The following is a 22,812-nucleotide window of genomic DNA, read 5'->3' on the forward strand; positions in this document are numbered from 1 at the left end:
TAAACGGATCGGTTTTTTAAGTGGGCACCTGATTTTTTTTAACAACCTGACACGTCATCAGTATTTACTTACCAAACCGGTCACTTTTGGGAAAGGCCCACGCAAAGTCAACACCCCTCTTAGTTGGGACCAGTCAGTAATAATCCGTACTTGGGACCTTTTAAAGAAGAACGTCCATAGTTGGGACTGCCTTTATCAATTTTTCTTAATTATTAATTAGACAACTACCACCACCAATCATTTTGTTAGGAATTAAACACAACTTAGTTAAGTCTACAAGAATACGAAACGGACTTGGAGTCAAATATAGTCTTGTTTGGTTTAATATTTTATTTCCTAGTTTATTTAGAATTGTAATTAGAAAACTAGATATATTTTGGTATGTAACAATCTTTAGAATTATTTAGATTTGGGAAGCAAGTATAATTCTAGTAAATGTAGGTTTCTAGTTTAGCCTATAAAAGGGATTTAGGCCTAACTAGAAAATAAAAGGGGAAATACATTGGTGAGAGGAATCATCAATTGAGGGTTTATTGTATTATTTTGCAGAAACTTAATAATACGATAATATTTGAGAGGAGGAAATCTAAATTTCCTCACAAACATATGTGTCTTTTATTATTGTTTTTGCTATTTGGTCTATATTGTATTTACAGGGTTTGTTTCTAATCGTTCGTGGCACGCGTTTGGTTATAACACATCTAAAAATAAAGTATACTTAATTTTTTATTTTTTTTTTGACCGACAAAAGTAGTCAAGTAACACTGTAATACAATTACAACAAACAATACACAACCTCATATAATCACTTATGCAAACTTTTTTTTTAATTTTTTACGAATAAAAAACTAGTACTGAATATCAGTGGATCGTGGAATTACGACTAAAAACTAGTACTGATAATGAAATTGTGGAGGGCTTGATTCAATCAACTTTCGTTGCACGTGAAGAGAATATGAAGCGTACTCTGCTATGGATCATCAGTGATTAGTGAATTGGGGTTTTATTTGGACTTATTTGTTTAATAAAAAAAAGAATCTTTATTATACGTTAATAAACGTGCAAAAGTCCAAACGTAACAAACAAAAAGAAACGGATATAGTATATTTCAATTTCTCATATACTATATTTCACTTTTTTTAACCGTGTATTTAGCCAAACGGGAATATGACGAATAGAGTATTATTTTATTAGGAAAGTAGATAATGAGATAATTTTGTTGAAAAATAGAAAGTGGAGTGTTTATTTTAATACAATGCAAGAGAGTAGGGCCCGTATTTTATACCGATGCAAAGAGAGATGTATTAAAATAACTGTGAGACATTTTCAAAATAGAAATGTATTTTTAATATTAATTTAGGACGAATAAAAAATAAAGGTGTAAATATTAATGTGAGACCCTTGATTAATAAGTTGATTGGAAACAAAACTTTCGAAATAGGATAGTACATTATTAGTCCATTAGTAGAATAGTAGGCTCTTAATTATTTACACTCCACTTAAGCTTGGAAAAAGTTGCGCAACATTACCCCACCTACCTTTATGTTTTCCTATGAGATTATGTAAGAATTTAAAATTAACTTAAATATTGCAAATAGACAAGAAAATTGTTCATGTAGTATTGTTATTTTTAAGAGCGGTAACAGGGACTTAGGTGTCAAATCGGATCTCGGATGGATAATGGGTTGATTCATGACAGTTTGGGTCTATTCATTTTGGGTCAACTTTGAGTCAATTGTTGTCATATTCAGGCCAATTTCAGGTCTGGTCAAGTCTGGTTCGGGTAAAAAACGGACCGGGCAATTTCGGCTCAAAGTTCTAAATGAATTTGGTCGGTCAAACTCGGGTCGGATAACTTTGGCTCGGGTCATTTCGGCTCAAATCATTTCAGTTCAGATTATTCAGTACCAGTTCGGGTCATTTCAGTTAGGTATCGGGTTGGTTCGATTTCAGTCTAGATCTTTTCAAGTCACTATCGATAAATGTTTTCATTCTATTTGTGTTTATTAAGCTATTAATCCATTTATCTACGAACATCAATAAAGTAAAAAAAAAAAAATACATATATTTTTTTATTTGTATGAGAGTTGAATGATATATGCATGGGCCCAAAAAAATCTTTAAATAAGTTTATCTATTATAGTAAAAAAAATTGTTGAAAATGGAGTTTGTAAAATAATTATGTATTGACGTTGTAAAGTCTTTACCGTAAACGGATAAACTTTAGGCCCTGTTCTGTTCGACTTATTTTGACTTATTTCAGACAAAATAAGTTCAGATACGTTCAGTCAGATAATATAAGTTCAGCAAAAATAAGTTTTTTTCAGACATTTCACACACAAATAAGTTTTTTTCAGACAAAATAAGTTTTTTTTTTCCAGATAAAATAAATTCAGATGAGTTCAGATAAATTTAGTTAAGTTTAGATAAACTTATTTAATTTAATTTCAGATAATATAAGTTCAGTCAAAATAAACCCAATAAAACGGATCCTTAACGAGATTTGCACTATTATTATCGCCCAGAATTAATCACTGCAAAAGTATGCAAACGTTACCCACCTACCTTTTACGTATACTAGTCCGCGTCACTTACGATGATGCGCATTTCATTTCATTTTCATTCCCCCTTATGCCCTCTGCACAATCAAATTTAACAACGACAACGACAACGACGACTTTCCAACGACTTTTCTTCTTCTCCCCTCTCATTTTCTCTCTCCTCTCAATCTCAAACTTCTCTCCACTCTCAGCTCTTACACACAAAAACAACAATCTATGCCGAACAAAGGCGGCTTCAATCTCAGGCTCGATGTTCCTCCTGATGAAGATTCTCTTGCTAAATTTCTGTATGATTATTTTGCTTTTATTCTTAATAATAATGTATTTGATTTCATTTCATTTCTTCATCATTTTCTACTTTTGTTTTTTCTGATTTTACTTTTATTCTTAATAATGTAGTACTTGATTTGATTTGTTCATTACTTTCTTGTTTTTGATTTTGTTGAATTTTTGTTGTAGAACTCAAAGTGGTACATTTCGACATGGCGATCTTTTGGTTAATATGGATGGAATTCGAATTGTCCCGAAAACCGATGCAGATGCTGTGAGTTCTTTTTTTTTAAAAACCTTCCTTTCGTCTAATTTGTATTTTTTTTAAATTTATTTATTTGTGTGGTTAATTTGGTTTTCTGATCTCCATTTTATGATAATTTGCTCAATGTGAACAATTGCATAAAATGTTGAATTTTGGATTGATGAAGAATTTCAGAAAGATTTTATGTTGGAGCATCAATTAATAACCATGAAGATGTACATTAATTTTTTTTAATTTTGGTGTATTTTGGAAGTTGTGGCTGAAGTGAGTGAGTGTGTGAGATTTATTAGTGGTTAGGATTTTCAGCACCTGATTAAACAATGTTCATTAGTGAATATCGAAAGCTGGTTATGGATCGAAATGCCTAAGATGTATTATTTAATGCCTAATTAGCTCAATGTGCACAATTGCATAAAATGTTAATTTTGGATTGATAAAGAATTTCAGAAAGATTTTATGTTGGAGCATCAATTAATTATAACCATGAAGATGCTCATTAATTTTGGTGTGTTTTGGAAGTTGGGAAATGAAATGGCTGAAGTAAGTGAGTGTGTGAGATTTCATTAGTGATTAGGATTTCAGGCACCTAATTAAACGACGTTCATTAGCGAGTATCAAAAGCTGGTTATGGATCGAAATGCCTAAGATGTATTATTTCATTGTGAAGTTATAATTTGTTGTTTACAAGTCTGTTCGGTACTCTTTTGGAGGAAAGGTTTTAGTTTAAGAAGTATCATGTATATTATCGTGGTAGACGATGTGGATTATTTGCAGAATGTAGGCCATGAGTTTCTGAATATGGGGAGGACTGAATACTCAACTTAGGTGAACATAGAGTCATTGTTGAACAAGATTTACAAGGAATGGAAGTATGTGTTTCTCTCAGGTATCTTATGCTTCCGATCTAGTATGGAAAAGCAAATTAGTAAATGTCTAACCGATAGAGGAGAGTGACACAAATTGGAGGCTTTGAAGCTACCTACATCCCCTTCCCTCTCCCTCTTGCCTTGTCTCACCTTAGTGAAGTCCTTATGAGTGGCAATGATGATGACTGCGTATGATGTACACTATTGGCTTGTTTATACTGTATGTGATAATGTGATCAGGAACTTTCAAAAGCTGACACCGATTCCTCTTTGATACCTTTCTTTTTCTTTCTTATGGTGGATTTTTCCATGTATAAACAAAAACAGAACTGCATCTTCTAAGTTATACGGTTATACCTTCAAGGAGAGTTTGTTAGCGTATAATTGCAGGAAAATAATACTTCAATACCAAAAGAATTTCTTGACTGCCAAGATATTGTGCGGATTTGATATTTGCATCAAAATGGTTCCTAATTTTTCTCTTATACAAAACATATTCAGATATGCATTTCTATATGTAGGCAATGTTGACAAAAAATTCTTAATTTTGGTGGTCAGTGTATTATCATCCTCCCTCCCTCCCCCCCCCCCAAACACAAGTTGCAAGACTTATAGTTACAAACATTAATGCTTGGCCAAATAATGTGCTCTTAACTACACCAAGAGGCATTCTTTTCTTATATCCGTATCTCTTTTCTTCTCTTTCTTTTTAATGCCTTTGTAACAAAGTGCAACTTACTTATTAGTCTTGTTTTTATTCAATAACTTATTGCTCACTGTCATTTTGTTTGTTTCCCTCAGCCTCCTCCCCCCATTAAGCCGTTGGACAACCAGATAAGCCTGGCTGATGTAGACATGATTAAGGTCATTGGCAAAGGTAGTGGTGGACTCGTACAGCTGGTGCAGCACAAATGGACTAACCAGTTCTTTGCTTTGAAGGTAAGGTTTTGGTGAAAGTATTAGATCAGAAGGTTGCAGGGATTTAGAAGTATATGTGAAACTTATTGCTTATTTGAATCATGTTATGTCAGCCTGAAATGTGTTCTATATGACTCTACTTTTATCTTGTGAGATCTTTCTTCCAAGGTTTGTGTGTTTGAGGAGATAGTATGGAGTAGTAAGTGCCACACCTTGTTAATTTTCTTTCAGTGCGACTAGTACTTCCATCCATTGTTAAATCCTATCTTATCTGGCTGTATTCTTCAGAATGAACTCTGCAAAGTTTAGACCTCCAACTCTCCAAGTTTGTGCATTCAGAAACCGTCTCTCTAGTCTTTGACTAGTTTTGGGTATGGTTGTGTAGGTTTTGACCTCCCAGGCCTCGCTTCTCTGCATCTGGGATATATATAATACGAAGTAGGTCATTGTTGAATCATACAAGTCCAATTCACTGTTTTTATAAGTTGACACATGGCTGCGTAGAATCCCCACCCCCTGGTTCAGGCCATTAAGCGCATTTCCTGGCATTGTTAATCGCCTTGAGTCTTGGACTCATATTGTCCCCTATCCAAGATTACCAGTTATGCCCCTAGGACTGGTACTTTCAGACATTAAGAATCCTAGTAAAGCTGTGAAGTTCTTAACTTCCACCTATTTAGTACAACTTTATGGAACATACTACCTAATAAAAAAATACTACCTTTGTTCCTTTATGATGGTTACAAGTTACAACTACTGTAGATACACATATTTAGGAGCATACAATAGAGTAAACCTGTCAAACGGGTCGGTCGGATCGGGTTGCAAAAAATTAATTTTGAGTTCGGTTTAATTCGGGTCGATCACTTTCAGGTTCGGGTTTACAAATGCTTGTTCAAGACCCAGAACTTTCGGGTTCGGGTTGACCCAACGGGTTGAGAGATTTTAATACCCCCATTATATTTTGATTAATTTAGCTAATAAATATACAAAATATGAGCACGAATTAACAAACTTTCCTACACAAGTTTATATTTAGTCAAATTCAACTATAAAATGGCTATAATTCAAATTAAAATCATATTACACTCAACAATAGTAACAACAACGTGTTTACTATGCTTAAAATTCCTCATAATTTCATTCATCCATGTCAAAAACGAGTTCGATCGGGTTTTGACCCATTACTTTTCAGGTTGCCTGGGTTCATATAAAATCGGGTACGGGTCACAAAATCTTGTTCAAGACCCAGTATTTTCGGGTCGGGTTCGGCTCAGTTTTCGAGTCGGTCGTTTTTGACAGGTCTACAAGAGAGGGTATATGTAGTGGACTAGTGGTGCATGTGCAAGACAATGTAGGAAAGAGGATTTTGTAAGTTGGGTTTATGTACAAAAAGTAGGCAAGACAATGGTGTAAGTGGATTTTGTGTAAGAAAACGTAAGGGAAAAAGAATGTTCCATGTGGGATAAGATGAAATACAAACTTTGCCAAAGAGGGAATAAAATAGAAGTGCAAAGAAATAACTTACGTAAAAGGAAAGCATAACCATAAAAAGGAACGGAGGTAGTATATTTTAAAATAACTATTATCAACTTTTTATTTTGGTTGCATTACTAGTTGACAAAGTCCTTCCTTGGCGGCGCTGGGGTACTTCCAATCACCCCTTCCCCTCCAGCCCTCCCCCTTTCTAAAAATTTTTTTGTCTCACTTTTTCAGTTGAAACGTTGAAAAAATCTTACACAAAATTTGACCAACTTCAACATCCAAGCACCAAAACAAAGAAATTGGGCCTTGATGTTTTTATTATACTCAGCCCCGCCCCTGAGGGTAGGCGAGGAGTGCAACCGCCTTGGCCCAAGGCGAAAAGGGGCCCAAAAATTGAACTCTGTACAGTGTATTAATACAATACTAAATTAACGCACAAAAGAACAAAAATATATTCTGGGGTTCAGTGGTAAAGTACTTCCATGTTTTACTCTCGGGGCTTGGTTTCGAGTCCGCGCGCCAGCGAATATTACACAACTGCTGCATTCTTTTTCATTTATTTTGTTTTACTTTTTAGCTTTTTTTTAAAATGCACTTTTATTTTTTAGGAATTGATTTTCTCATGTATATTTTGTGTATGTTCATTTTTAACCTATTAAAACTCTCTCTTTCATGTTAGCACTACGTTTAAGACAAATAAGTCCACACCGAGCTTACGTATGTAGTGCTTGATATCTAGTTTAGCTTTTCGTACTTAGTTATAATTCATGTAATATTTCTGGGCAAAATTACCAGTAAGATGGACTATGAGTCTATCTTACCTATTACTAGGGGTGTAAATGAGCCGAGCCGAGCCGAGCTTTACCCTGTTCATGTTCATGTTCATTTAACTTATGCGAGCTCGAGCCCGAACCCGAGCTTTTAACCGAGCTCAAAAATTTGTTCAAGCTCGGTTCGTTTAAAATATTTTGTGTTCGCGAACTGTTCGTGAACGGCTCATTTATTAATCGAGCCGAGTTTATAAACGAGCTTTCTTAAACGAGCTTTAGAGTATAACCACATGAAAATCTAACAAATTATAATTATATCTAATAATAAAGATTAAAGTATACATTACTTTATTTGATAAACAAACTAATAATTTAGAAAGAGTCAAAGAGCAATAATTTAGCAATTAAAATTTTATTTCAAAATATTTTTATTCTATTATAGATTCCAAAAGTCAAAAACATGATTTTTATTTATATTTGAAAAATGTATATATGGTAAAATATGATACATAACATAACTAGACGAACTTGTTTACGAACATAATTGAACGAGTTGTTCATGAACATAAATGAACAAGTTGTTCATGAACTTAAATGAACGAGCATACATATGTTCATGTTCAAGCTCGTTTATTAAGCGAGCTTCAAAAGTTGTTCAAGCTCGGCTCGTTTAGTAAATGAACGAACATGAACGAGTTTTAAACGAGCCCGAGCCCGAGTAGTTTATTGACCGGCTCGGCTCATTTACACCCCTACCTATTACTGAAAAATCAAATTTTGAACTTTAATGAAAACAAGAGTAAATAACTACTAAAATAAGTATTGATACCAATTTTATTTTATTTTTGAACAAATAATAAAACTTATTATTTATATTGAATACCCAATACTACAATAAAATGATTATCTATTTTACTAATAGTTTGCAAGTACTTAGCAGCAGACCGATGAAATTCTAGAAGAAGATAAAATTATTTTTTATTGATTTGAATTTGAATATGTGGATTGGACGAAAATTTTGATGTGTCTATTTCCCAATAGTGAAACGATATATTTCAGTTATGTATCCGACATATTATTTCGAAAGGAGCCCTAATCCCTTATTTCGCCTAGGGCCCCCAAAAAATCAGGACCGGGCCTGATTATACTCCATATAGGGAGTAGTTCTTGAGAAATTTGGGCCTTGATGTTTTGATTATACTCCACATAGGGAGTAGTTCTCCTTGATAAATTTGGGCCTTAATCATTAATATCCGTTTTAGGATTTTCAGTTTGAGGGGGGGGGGGGGATAATTCAATATTTAGACTGTGGTTTTCAATATGGGGTAAATGCTTCAACTTCGGGAATTTGTTACTGCAACCAACTAATTAGGGGTAAAATAGTAGATTCATATCTTAGTTAAGGGAGGAAAGTGCTGAAGTGGGCCCCTTGGATGGATCATTGATGGAATCTTGTAAAAAGTTATTGCTTCCAAGAAAAAGAAAACTTGTAAAAAGGTAGTCACTTCCAAAAAGAAATGTATGTGGTAGTTGCTTTCGCAAAGTTGTTCTAAATAAGTAGTTCCCAAAAATTGAAGAAAATGATGCTACATCCTATGATCAGATTTTATAGACTCTTTAAAATTTTGATTTTGGAAATTCGATATTCAGATTCAAGATCTCTAAGTTGACCACAGTTATGTCAGAATTTTTGTATATGTGAGATGTTTCTTGTTTTGGAAGTAAAAAACTGACACAACCATACTTCCAGGTTATTCAGATGAACATTGAAGAGTCTGCTCGCAAGCAGACTGCACAAGAACTGAAAATCAACCAGTCCCTTGAATGTCCCTATGTTGTTGCTTGCTACCAGTGTTTTTACCAAAATGAGGCTTTCTCGATAATTTTGGAGTACATGGATGGAGGATCTTTGGTAGATTTACTAAAAACAGTTAGAACTATCCCAGAAGAGTATCTTGCTGCCATCTGTAAACAGGTAGATAATATGCAATAATAAACTGAGTATCCTTAGATGATTTCTTCCGGTTCCTAATTTCTTCTCTGCCCCTATGTTTAAATTTAACAACTTTCTAATATCTACATCTTTAGGTGGTAAAAGGTATGGATTATCTTCATCATGAGAAGCACATCATTCACAGAGACTTAAAACCATCCAATTTGTTGATAAATCATAGAGGAGAAGTCAAGATTACTGATTTTGGTGTTAGTGCAATTGTTGCGAGTACTTCGGCTCAAGCTAATACTAAAATAGGAACCTATCACTATATGGCTGTAAGCTCTACCTAAATATAAGCTTTTGAGGTTCTGAAAGTTGTCTGTGATGATTATCCCTAATTGTCAACTGCGTTGATATTATGCAGCCAGAGAGATTCAGTGAAGAAACCTATAATGCCAAAAGTGACATATGGAGCTTTGGTTTGGTTGTGCTTGAGTGTGCAACAGGAAAATTTCCCTATCCTCTACCAGATGAAGATGATGGTTGGGTTAACTATTTTTCAATTATGGAAACCATTATTGAACAGCCACCACCGTGTCCCCCCTCTGACCTCTTTTCTCCTGAGTTCTGTTCATTCGTATCCTCGTGGTATCTCTCTCTCTCTCTCTCTATCTATCTATCTCTCTCTCTCTCTCTCTCTCTCATACACACACACACACACACACACACACACACACAATTCCAAAGACGGATATAAACATCAGTAGTTGATGTGATGAACGTGAACAAAACATTGTTACTTCTTGAAAGGAGTGTATTAGCAGACGATATATTTGACATACATTATCGCAACCCATCTTCTTAAATTAAACCCACCTTTTGGTTATTCAGGAAGACCTCCAAGTTATGGGGTTCTGAAAATAGTCTGAAGCTTTGTTTTTCCTATTGACAAGTCACGACACATTAAAAAGAACCTGCATAAAGAAGAAATAACACTTGGGGCTATTTTGAAAAGGACTCCCTGATACTGTGTGATTGATAGAATGGATGACATTTGCGATTATTCATGTCAACTTTTCTTTCTTGAAATCAATTTCGTTACTATTCATTAACATGACAACTGACATTCCAACCTGTTAGGTCGGTTGCATTAGATAGCTGACTGACAGTATCATTGTGTCAGTATTTTTTGTCTAATCCTTTGGTCACATGTACATTATCATGTATTTATGTGTTTTTTTGGTGGTGGAGGATTCTTGTACTGAACGACACTGTTCTAAACTTGCTGTGTTTTGGTTTAATGAAACAACCAACTTCACTACTGTCATCAACACTGGACTATCTATTGAACACTGGACTATCTATTGTTCTAAACAGTGAACACCTAGAGAAACTGTTTTGTTGCACCTTCAGCTTCACGCAAACTATATAACATACATAAGTTATCAATGGCATATATTGACTGCTTAGAGTCTGTGCTTCATATTGCATCGATTTAAGACTGTTGTGCCTTTGCTATTAGTATATCACCCTACCCAAATTTCAGGTTATTGCAAATAGGTAAAATACTCAAGAGTAGAAACCAATCTTTACCCTCTTTGGGAGCACCAAAACAGACTCTACAGCTACGTGTCCAAGTGTCCGACTCGGCTATTTTGTGAAAAAAAAAATCATGATTCTGGTCCAAAGTGAAGTGTCCATTGTCCATACCCATGTCCGAGTGTCGAGGATCCTACTTGAGTCTTGAGGTAAAATGAAGAGTCCAAGTAACATAGTTCTACAGCATTGAGGGAAATAAAAAATTCAGTTGCCCTTTCCTATAGTATTTCAGTACCTTGGTGTAACCGGTGAGCCTTTACACCCAATTTTTTCAAGAGGAGGCTTGTAGTGATCTTTATAGATCCTAGTAGAGTGAGCCTCAACATTTCAGTCTTTCTAAACATGAAGCACTTATCTATTAGAATCTTAAAACATTATTCTTGGTTTTGTAAGATGCAATTTTTTGGGCCATCGTGATTCATGGACTCCACTTTGAAATTGGTAGTAGGGACTTGTGAGTAGTAACAAATCCTGACTATCTTTTTCTGATTGGACTACTAAGACTATTGGTTAAATTACTTATTGTGTTTCCCTCAAGTAAATTATAACCAGCATATAATGCGATATATATTTGTGCTTGTGCATCCTGGGAATTTGGATACAACATATAACCTTTTTTTCAAGAAAATGAAGTGAATCCTAACGTAGGAAATTTCTATTCTCTGCGTTGGTTTTGGTATATTTTACCCTGAAGTTTTGTTCATTTACTCAGCTTACAGAAAGATCCGAAGGCTAGACTCTCAGCTCAACAGCTAATGGTATGTGGCTCAATTTTTTCCTAGATATACTTCTTTTAGGTCAGAAGCATTTTTTTGTTCCATTGCTCTTACGGATTTCTGAATGGCTTAATGCATAATTCAGGAACATCCTTTCCTCAGTATGTATGATGACTTGCACGTTGATCTAGCATCCTACTTTGCAAACGCTGGATCTCCACTCACAACCTTGTAGAATCTGTTCTGGACTTCTGGTAAGTCTTTGCTCTGGACCTCTGTTACTATTAGAACAAATGAACAATCTCTCATTTAATATTTTTAACAGTTGAGTCAAAAGTGACATTTCTCTAGGAAGCGTAGACATGTGTAAATATGGTTGTGGTCCGGGTCGCGCGAGCCCACGGGCCATGGACCTAAACGGGTCCATGCCCACTCTGCATCATTCTGGGCCGGTCTGAAAAGTTCAAAATGTGGCCAGGCCCACGGGCCATCGTGCCTAAGCCTGATTTTATTAAATTTTGCGTGCTTTTTTTAAAAAAAATGCGGCCCAAGCCCGGCACACGACTTCGTGATCGTGTCGGGTCATGCCTAGGCTCGGCCCGGCCCGGCCCGGCACACAGCCATCTTTAGACATGTGGACTGGTTTGGGAAGAATAGCAAGGCCGTCATCGAAGTACTTAAATCTTAATTGAATCAAGCAATTGTGGCCAAGGGTGCGTTCTATTCACCCGATTTTCACTTATTTTTCCTAAATTTATCTTATCTGAGCTTAACTGAACTTATTAGAACTTATCAAAACTTATTTTAACCCTTATTTTTCTTAAACTTATCTTATCTGAACTTATCTTTCCTGAAATTAGTGGAAATAAGGTGAACAGAATATAGCCTAAATGCATCTATTTCTTTGTAGTTTCTGGCGCATAGCTCCTTCTTTGCGGAATTTGGACTCCCAAGTATTAGGTACAAAAAAACAATGTGATTGAGGCAATGTTCTATAAGTGCAAACCAACTGTGACAACAATGCCTGAGAAAGTTGGTCGATTGTGAAGGGTGCTATAAATGCCTAGAGATTTTTGAGTCGAGAAGATGTATTTTTGTTCATGGTGAAAAGCTTGTTTGGTGCAGTTGAAGCATTGAAATGATCAGCTGTCCAAAAGTGAAGTAACTGTCAACTTTAGGTTTTTACTGCTGTAAAGAATCAATGTCTTGTCAATTTTTCATGCACATATGTTGTATTGCTAAGCTGAATTCTGCCCGTTACTCAGTGCTTGAACCTAGACTATCTTATATTCTTATGTATGAATGATTTTCTGCTGTGTGGTTATGGTAAATTCCTTGCCAGTAATCAGGTCTATGAAATTGTTTGAAATCACAATTTCCTTTGAATTTTATAGATGAATTTGTCAAATACTGATATGCAGTTTATTGTTGCCGGCCTTTTAAATTGGGAAGTATCCTGTTAAATGCTTGATACTCCCTCCGTCTCTATTTGTTTTACTTTTTTTGTCTCATAAACGATTCCAAACAGGAATAACAAAAGAGACGGATGGAGTAAGTTTCTGAACTGCTGTTAAAAGTGAACAAGTTCAAAGAAAATTGTTTTCCCATTTTGATTAATTTGTCTATTATTTTAGTTAAAACTATACAATTTCAATGTTTTAAAGGTATACTTTCATTGAAACAAATACTTTGTGTTATAATTTCCACTTGATAATGTTTTACTCAGTGAGTTATACTGTACAACTTATACCCTATGGAGTCCACTCGTGTTTAAGGATAGCAATGGGTCGGATCTGGACCAGGTCCGACATGATCCAGACCCGCTTTTCAAGAGGTGGATCCAGATCCGATCCAGATCCGTTGGGTCCAGAAAAATCAGATCCAGTTCCATTAGGTCTAATGGGTCTAGGGTTGGATATGGGTCCTAAATGGGTCTAAGCGTGTTTCTTTTCCAAAAAATCGTTTTTTTTGGCCCATTTTTTTTGTAGGGTAAACGTAACTTTGCTTTAATAAAACCACTAAATATGGAATATTCGTTAATTTTGTTTAGGAAAAAATATCATATTAGCCTTGTAATACAATAAATATTTAAAGTTTCTAATATTATTATTTATATGTCACGTCAAACAATTTTTAAATAGTTTAGTATCATAAGAACTGAATAAATTTTAGCACATAAAGATTGAATTATATTTAATTTGTTTTAAAATTATATATATATGGGTCTGTGGGTCGAATCTGGACCGAATCTGGGTCTTTAATTCTTGGACTCAGTCCCGCCCCATTAAACAAAACAAAGACCCAAATCCGCCCCAGATCCACAAGGTCTAAATTTTTTGGACTCAGACCTTAAAAAATTGATCGGATCCAATCGGATCTGGGTCGGATCTTGGACCCATTGCCATCCCTACTCGTGTTAGACACAGTCAAGTAATGGCTTTGAAAGCGAGAAAAATTGACGCCGGTGGTTTGAATCTACTCATTGTGATGAGTTAGAACACTTGGAAGTTGGAACATCACCCTTCATCAAAATCCCATAGCATTATGGCAACCATTATCACAACATGGAAGAATATCAATCAACAAAATGGATGAGAATGGCTATGTATTTTGTTAAGAGTCCTTTTTAAATGAAGTCATTACACACATCCAATTAATGATTACTATTCATGTTAGATTTGGACTGATTCAATCACTTCCATTTAGGGATGGTAATGGGTCGGATCAAGTCGGATTATACGAACTCCATATCCGACCCACTACTATTCATTTTTTTTTTTTTAAGTCCGACTCGGATTATATTCGTCGGATTTGTGTCTAATTACTTTGCCTCGGATCGGGTTAGATTGAGTCGGGTACGAATTAAAATTACAAAAATAAGAGTTCTAACACATCATAATGTAATTTTAATATATTTGTTGATGAGGTGGCAGTAATAATCAAATTCGGGTCGAATTTGTCGAATTTTACACAAACTCCACCTCCTACAAGGTCTGGACCGGATTCACTTGTTCTAATTCTGATCCGATTCGGACTAAGTTGACATCCCTAACTTCTATTAATGTCAAAACCCGGTTACATGATTCATGTATAGTTTGACCTTGGACCAAGTGATTCGAATCGGCCCAGTCAGGTAGTGAAGGATATTGCCTACCATTTGGATTAGACACCAAGTGAAAGTGAAGGTCCTTCAACGAAGTGACAATTAGGAGTTGAAGAATGAAGATCTCCCAATCTCCCATGCATATATCTCGCATGCATATATATATATATATCCCTGCTTCCATAATACTATTAGTATATTTTTTTTTGGTTCTACTACGAGGAGTTTCCACCGCCTTCGGCTAGTGGACTAATCTCCCGCGGGAGTTTGCATGGGTACCTCGATGGGCAGCATCCCTCCCAGTTGAGATTTTTTCCATTCCCAAGGCTCGAACCCGAGACCTTGGTTAAGGAGCAAGAGGCCCTTAACCACTCATGCCAACCTCAATTGGTAAGTACTAGTATATCATTACACATAAATCCAATTTCAATCAACTGCGAAAAATGCTTGGGAGTGGCTCAAGCGTAAACCTGCATAGCTAAGTTGACTAACCTGTAATAGGTGTTGATTCAGTAAGATCTCTTCTTCTTACCTAATAAATAAAAAGAATCTAATTTTGATACGAATATCAGCAACAGAGATCGAACCTTGGTGAATGCAACAGAGAAAGAAAAATTCTAAAAGTAAAAAACTGTTCATAAAATTGTTCTTAGTTAGAATATATGTCAACAGAAACTAGAACACTGTTGTTGGCTCTATCTGAAATATAAGTACTATACATGGTTCTTTGAGCTACAAATCAACCCATTTTAAAAAGATGGGCTTACAAAATATTATGTTACAATCCCCATATGATTATATGTGATGCTGCTGAGTGCTGACAGGTATATTTCTACCTCATATAACTACAGGTCAAAGACTGGCAAAAAATAATATCGAAAAAAAAAGAGGAAAAAAGAATTAACATTTTGCCAAAATGAGGTGAACATTTTTTGTTTTTGTTGTCCTTCTTCAATCTTCATGTTTTAGTTTTGAACTTCCTATAAGGTTTCAAGTCAACCACAATGACAGTAATGTTGTCTTTGCTTCCCTTTTGCAGAGCAAGTTTGGAGAGGTAATCTGCTGCTGCTTGAGCCGCCAAATCAACGCCCTTCCCTCTATCCGAGGTGATATTAGGACCGTTCTTTTTATGCCACAGAAGAATTCTCCTTCGTGCTGCTTCGCAAGCTTCTTCGTTGCTTAGGACATCCCATAAACCGTCACTGGCGAGAATAAGGCAATCATCGTCTTTTGCCCGTTGAATTATTGTCACTTCTGGATCTGGTATAATCCATGGTTTCAAATAACGATCACCTGAAACGGTTAAATAAATATGAACCTGCGATTAGAAATGTGAATACAGGATATTTACCCTAGTTCTCTTCACCTTATTCTTATTGCTTATTAGATCAGAATAGACAGGAGCAGACCAGAAAAAAGCAAAAAGCACCAACAGAAAACAGACCAAACCAGAAACTAGAAAAATCAGATCAGATTAGGTGAAGAGAACCTAAGAAGATCAGATCAGATCAGATCAGATCAGATCAGATAAGTGAATGAACCTCCAATATCACTAGTACCAATCTGCTACCAAGAAAGTTTGATTACAATCTAAGTAAGAAATTATTTTTGGCCGTAAGAATTGGCAACCATTTGAAGCAGGGATATGGATTTCTCATTAACGTATTTAACCACTTCTTAAAGTCATATCCATGCTAATTCATTCAATTGATGAAGTGACTTCTTTTGTGATTCAATCAGTATCAGCAATCTGAAATTGCATCGCCATTCTTTGTTCAGTCACCATAATGCATGAAACTTCTACATATACAGATGTATAGTATCACAAAAACACAGAATTGGGTTAAACTATATAATCAGTGTTGTTCATAAAACATATTACTTGAAATATTCTTCGTATGTTACTTTATACTGCTCAGACTCTTCAATTCATTTCAGCATGACAGCATCTTTGTTGGATATTCTTTTTGGAACAAAACATGCAATTTGATACTTGATACTAAAACATGCAATTTTCACAAAATAGCCACTTCTAACACCTAGACACGTAACTGTATTGGACATAAGTAGTCATGTCCGACCAACAGAAAACCCAGACTCTTCTTTTCCCCTCAAGTATCCTGGTTGCACATAAGCAGATACTCAAACATGGATATGGTCACTCACTTCATTTTGGAGCAAAAACAGAGAAAAATATTCATAAGATGGCCACCTTTGACACCTAAACACATACCTGTTTCCTACAAGGGTAACAAAGTCTCTAAATTTTCACCAATAGAAAGCTTTTCGATTTGTAGAATATGCCAAAAATGACATTCCACTTACGGTAAATGTCAACCCTAGTAGTCTAGTACTACCTTCCCGGTGAACATCAGCAACTGGGCAAGATAAGGTCAACTCTTATAACTCTAATCAATTCAAAGCACTTGTTCATGATCCCTCCTGTCCCACTTTTCAAAAAGATTGATCTTGCCAAACCTACTTATAAGTTATAAGTGAAGTTATAGGCCTCCAAATTGTGAAGATACTACTTGATTTGACACTCTACTTCCCTATACCTAGAATCTTAATACCATTCTTGCTAAATGGCTAGTTTTTCAAGTATAGCATTTCTGTTACACCGTTTTGAGTTAAATGACATTGCAAAGCCAAACAAGCAGCAGAGACAAAATTGCAAATATTACGAATCCCCAGTAAATCCAAATCCGATCAAATCGATCAAGAATCTCATCATCTTTTTTCCTTCTTTTTTGAAAAGTATATTCCAGTCCTCAAAGGATTTAGACAAATCCTCAGGACAGGGAAACTGTCATCAAACTAAGATTAAGAGAACAATTCACCATCTGTGAAACTTCCAACAAAGAAATCAAGACGAGGCAATACAAACAACCAGATGCCAATTGAACACAGTAAGTAACTGTACTGCTAAGTAGAAACATCTCAATTCCTCAAACTGCACCCAAAATAAACCGATATTGGCTTGAAAATCTAACTATTTCATGGGCTATGCACACAAACATTCATGTCCTCTTTCCAGGACAAGCAAGCCATACTCTGGCGGTTTTTCACCAATATATTGATGTATGAACAACTCAACCATATAAACCAAAAGAAACAACCTTATCCCATGAGATGCTATTAGCTAAATGACCTTTCATAGTCATTGTTAGCTCTTTAGGCTTGTCACAATAACTTAATCTGGAAGATCAAATTTTGGAAGACCATGCCTCCAAACCCACATGTATACCACCTCCTCTGATTTATTGAATACACACATCTCATCTCATTTTATCTGAGTACAGGAACACCTTCCCTAAAATATCCAATTATCTCAAAGGTTCCCAACATCTTGTCTTGAATCACTCCTTTTCCCCAAGAAAATAGATATGAAGTATGTGATTAATATATAAAAGAATGTTACAGTCTCGCCAAATCTGTTTCATCCACCTAAAAGATGATGTTGCTATATTGCTATTTCCCTATCAAAATATGGGAAGCTATACCAAGTCCCACACTAAATCCTAAAATATCCCACAACTGTCTTGCTATTATTGCTTTTGCATTGAAAAAATCAGTAAATATCATCACATATTGCAAACAGATACAAGTACCTAATAACCCTGGCCACGGACCCACGGTGTATATTAACATATTTGCAGAAAGACATGACAAGATAAATAAGGTTTACGAAAAACAAACACATAATTTAAAGATATTTCTGAATATGGAAGGAAAAGTTCATGATATAGGGCCTGTTCTTGCAGTATGAAATAAAATGTAACATTAAGATCATAGTAGACTTCCAGCTAAGAAATGCTCACCAATAGACCTTGACATTGCGAGAACACCAAAAACGCGGTATCCATTCCACTGAATAACCTTGCCATCTGCAGCTTCTATCCTTTCCCACTCATCTTTTCGATCAGGCTAGAAGCAATATAATCTAGATTAGCTACCAGCATTTCTGAAACCATCTACAGCAAAAAACAAAACATGAAAAGGAGAGGAAACAAAGAAGAAACAGTGACCTACTTTATGGTCTACAGAAAGTGGCATGGGTGCTTTTCCACGACAAAGAACAGCCCTGGAATCCCCGCAATTACCAACTATGATATGTGTTGGACAAACAATGGCTACAACAGAAGTTGATCCAACAGTTTCAGGAGCAACAGGTTCCACACTAGCCTCAGAGACATTGTTGCTTCCTCCAAAAGACCCTTGTTTGACTCCCCCGACCTCAGCATCCACTTTCAGAAAACAACGGGAGAAAGCCTTCTCCCATTGCTGATGCAAATCCTCTGCAGATCTTCCTGTCAGAAAGCTCTCTTTTATAACTTCAATTTCCTCTGCCAAAGCTAGATGCAAGCGATCCCGACAATAATCGGCAACCTAAGAAGCAATTGGCATAAGATAACAATTCATTAGCACAAACATACAATATATCAATCAATCAATGTACTTCCTCCGTTCTTTTTAGTTGACACAATTTTTTACTCACGTTACATTACACATAAGTAACAAAATCCGGTCAAAGGAGAGTGTATGAATAGTGCTAAATTCCAATTGTGTCATCTAATAAGAACGAAGAAGTATATATCAACGTATATATCACCCATTTTCATTTTGATAAATTTCTCCTATGTGGGAGTTTCAAAGACAAACTATACTTTGCCTTCATTTTAGAAATGTACCTACGCATAAAGAATTCAAACACATGCTAATTGAAGGGTAGAAGAGATGACTATATACCTGGCAACCCCCGTGCCCATCATATACACCATAGAAGTGCGCAACCTGGCTTATACTTTCGGTTATTCCATTCAACGCATTTTCACCCATCAACATTTTTGCAGGAAATCTCTGGAAACATGGCACGGCTGCAAGAGCATCTTCCATCTCCGGCCTTCTACCGCACAGTGATGTAAAACCCCACAAGGGCACAGATTCCATGTCAAAAGCACACTGGCTGCTCATTGTTCTGACTATCCTTTCGTGATTAACTTCATCTCCAGACAACAAGGTTGAATCACGTACATCGTTACCCTCCACATCAAGATCCTCTGCCACTGCCAACACATCTCCAATAGGCTCCAACCCAGCATTTAGTTCCAATTTGCTAGAAGAATTATCCAATTTGACTTCAGAATCTTGAACACACTTATCCTGATCTACTGAAACAGGTGAATGGGGCAAAGAATTAGGCTCGGACGCCAAAAATTCCTCACCATTCATGCTGTTACTTCTATCACTAGTCAGAGACTGGGAACTTGAAAATAACCCATCCTCTCCACTTTCCTGATCAATGTTATCACTAGAAGCACAACAGCTATCATTTTCAGTTAACCCTCTAGATGATGAATCAGGTAACTTGTCATTCTCTATTTCACACAAAGTCTCCTTCAATACTACTAGTTCCACTACCGGATTTTCACAATAGGAGCTATCTTCTCCCATCAAAGAAGAATCCTCTGTTTTCATCAGTATAACCTTGTAAGAAGACCTAAAACTTAATCTGATTAGCCTAGTAATCTACTAGAAAAATGAGTATCTTCACCCATTACAAATAAACGCAAACTCATCGCTCGTGCTATGTCGTCAACCCAATCCCTTTTCCCCATTGTAATCAATCTGACTATCTAAAACCCTCCAACCTGATCCACACCCCCACTTCGGTCTCGACCTTTCTCTCTACCCCTCTGTCTATCTTTACTTCATCCCTTAAAACCAAAGGAAATCACCAAATTCCAGATACCCAGATGAGTAAATCACCAAGAACCACAAAAGTTGACCAATCTCAGTAGCCACAAACAGTGAACTGTAATAGTAGGCAATTGGGCACACCCCCCAAATCTATTGATACAATTTCATGGATCAATCACCAAACCAATTTAGTCCTATCAAAATGGGACTCTTTACCTCAACTCACAGCAATTTTTTCATCAATACAAACCCAATAAAATGCAAAAAAAAAAAAAAAAAGAAGAGAGAGAGCTAGGAGTGCCCAATTTCTCCTCTTTCTCACTCAGTCACACACCCCACAAATCTCACAATCTTGTGATCCAGAAATTTTTCCAACAACCTAAAAAGCAAAAGTTCATCAAATTTATAAAACAAACAAGAACTAGAAAGAAAGAGGGGAAAACGAAAGCAAAAAAAAGGAGGTCATGAAAAAGAAACACAACAACACCAGCAACAATAACAACAAAAAGTGGTCTGAAATCACAAGATTGTTCCACCCTAGTTCAAAAAAATTAAAGTCCAACAAGATTTTGTTAGTTGTTACCCGGATCTGAGGTTATCTAGCTCTGATTTGCTTACTTTCTCTCTCCAAAATCCAGAAACTGTGGTAGTAGAAGTAGTAGTTTCTTTCAAAGTTCACCAAACCCAATTACAAGAAAACAAACAAAAAACACAGTCAATCAGCTATAAAAATCCGATCCAAAAAACTGCTTGTAATAAAAGCGAAAACCCACGAAATTGGTGATACTATGAACTAATATTTTGGAGGAGGGGAAGAAGAGGACCATCGTTTGTTTGATTATTCTCGTGCTAATTTTGTTCCATGTAAATATGACAGCTGTGTTGTTCTTGATAAGGTTAAACACATACCATAAACCATCTGAGATTAGAAATATGCCTTTTGTTTTTCTTTCATGTTTTGACTTCGTTTGGACTTTGTTTTCAACTACTCTTATGTAATCGTGATAGAGGTGTTTCATCCAAGTCTGCCTAAATTATCACCTTGATATTACGAAATATTCCATAATTTTAAGGGAAATTATAAAAGTGGTCCATCCAGACCTGCCTAAATTATCACCGTGATATCGATAAAAACACACATTGCGAAGTATTGTCGATTTTTAGGGAAATTATAAAGGTGATTCTAGAGTTTGAATACAAAGGAATGTTCGTAAGTAAAAGGGTTTGAGGTGATATGATGTATGTTGACAATTTACCATACCTATTACTGTACGACGTATTATAGAAACTAGTTTAGCATAATGATAGCGTATACGCACTTGTAATGGTATTACAGAAACTAGTTTAGCATAACGGTAACTTTTGTGTAAGACCGTCTTACCGGAAATACCACTTTGATTGCTTAACTAATTGGTTTCATTGCTTAACTAATTTGTTCTACTGCTTTACTAATTAGTTTCATTGTTTAACTAATTGGTTAGTGCTTAACTAATTAGTTTCAGTGCTTAACTTATATGACACAAATGTGGTATTTTGTGTAAGACTGTCTTATATAAAAGTTTGTATTAGCATAATGATAGCGTATAACTTGTAATGTTGACTCGGACAAATAAGTCAACCATTAATAACTTCTTTATTCGGATATGGAAATTCTTAACCCATTTTTAATGCAGGTGGACATGAATGTCTTGATTGCTTAAGTATTGTATCATGTTAAATGATTTTGGACTCGCTACTGTTGGTGAGAACTGGGTAGAGATTTCATTCAAGCACAAATATCTTTAAATTGGATCTTACACCTATATAGGAGGATATACGCAAGGTTTTCCTTATCAAGTATCCATCATCTTAACCAATGATGTCTTGACCTAGTGGTTAAAACCGAGGGCCTGTGTACAATAGGTCTCAGGTTCGGATCCCCCTGCCCCCATTTGTAATTTATATTGCCCTTGTGGCTCATTCGCACCAAAAAAAAAAAAAAAAAAGTATCCATCATCTTATAACAACTCAAATTCACCATCATACTCTATCACTTGGTTGGAGAAATACGGTAGTTATTTTGCAACGTGTTTTATTTAATGTGTGTTTTAATGATAAAGTCTTGCAACTAGTATGAGATAAAACTCTCATGGCCATCACAAAATATGTGGAACATCCATAAATTGGTCCTTATTTTGGATTTCAACCTATGGGATATCGGTGGGCGGGATTTATGGGAGATCCGTCCCGCATCCGCCTGAATAGGTGGGGATGGAGGAAAGTTTGGCGGGTGATGGGACGGAAATGGGTATAAAAATCATACCTGCCATGGGTGATGGGCGGGTGTGGATTTTGTGTTGGACCAGCCCCATCCCCACCAGCCCCGCTTGTTACTCGCCAACCTTATCCGAGTATCACTTCCTACGTGAATTGAAAATTTTAAAGATAAAAAGTTGAACAATTTTTTAAAATTAGTTTATAGTATGAGATAATATAAATTAAGGCGAAACTTTTAATTTTGTTTGTTTGAATTTTTTTTTACAAAAGTTACTTTTTCGCAATGTTTGCTAATAAGAAAAAATAGGTGGATGTTGGCGCGGATATGGGACAGACATGAGACAGGGATAGATACCCAAGCGGGTGG

At 35.9% G+C, this 22,812-nt stretch overlaps 2 protein-coding genes across 3 annotated transcripts; one reads left to right on the forward strand and one right to left on the reverse strand.

Annotated features, from left to right (window-relative positions):
* Positions 1–2,579: 2,579 nt before the first annotated feature.
* Positions 2,580–12,779, forward strand: LOC110776277 (mitogen-activated protein kinase kinase 2). Its single transcript, XM_056836439.1, has 9 exons — positions 2,580–2,848; positions 3,021–3,105; positions 4,764–4,901; positions 8,886–9,110; positions 9,224–9,406; positions 9,496–9,719; positions 11,383–11,428; positions 11,532–11,640; positions 12,297–12,779. The coding sequence occupies exons 1-8, from the start codon at positions 2,778–2,780 to the stop codon at positions 11,619–11,621; spliced, it is 1,062 nt and encodes a 353-aa protein (XP_056692417.1). The 5' UTR covers positions 2,580–2,777; the 3' UTR covers positions 11,622–11,640; positions 12,297–12,779.
* Positions 12,780–15,121: 2,342 nt separating this feature from the next.
* Positions 15,122–21,158, reverse strand: LOC110776278 (protein phosphatase 2C 50). Of its 2 annotated transcripts, XM_021980824.2 has the most exons (5): positions 20,773–21,158; positions 19,239–20,568; positions 18,522–18,878; positions 18,311–18,416; positions 15,122–15,782 (listed from the first exon to the last, which is right to left on the reverse strand). In XM_021980824.2, exons 2-5 carry the CDS (start codon positions 19,965–19,967, stop codon positions 15,448–15,450), a joined length of 1,527 nt encoding a protein of 508 aa, XP_021836516.1. In that variant the 5' UTR covers positions 19,968–20,568; positions 20,773–21,158; the 3' UTR covers positions 15,122–15,447. The 2 variants fall into 2 exon arrangements, with proteins under 2 accessions (XP_021836516.1, XP_056692418.1); XM_056836440.1 differs by having other exon boundaries at positions 19,239–21,158.
* Between the last annotated feature and the right edge of the window lie 1,654 nt (positions 21,159–22,812).

Source organism: Spinacia oleracea, chromosome 2, assembly GCF_020520425.1.
Source record: "Spinacia oleracea cultivar Varoflay chromosome 2, BTI_SOV_V1, whole genome shotgun sequence".
Taxonomy (NCBI): Eukaryota; Viridiplantae; Streptophyta; class Magnoliopsida; order Caryophyllales; family Amaranthaceae; genus Spinacia; species Spinacia oleracea.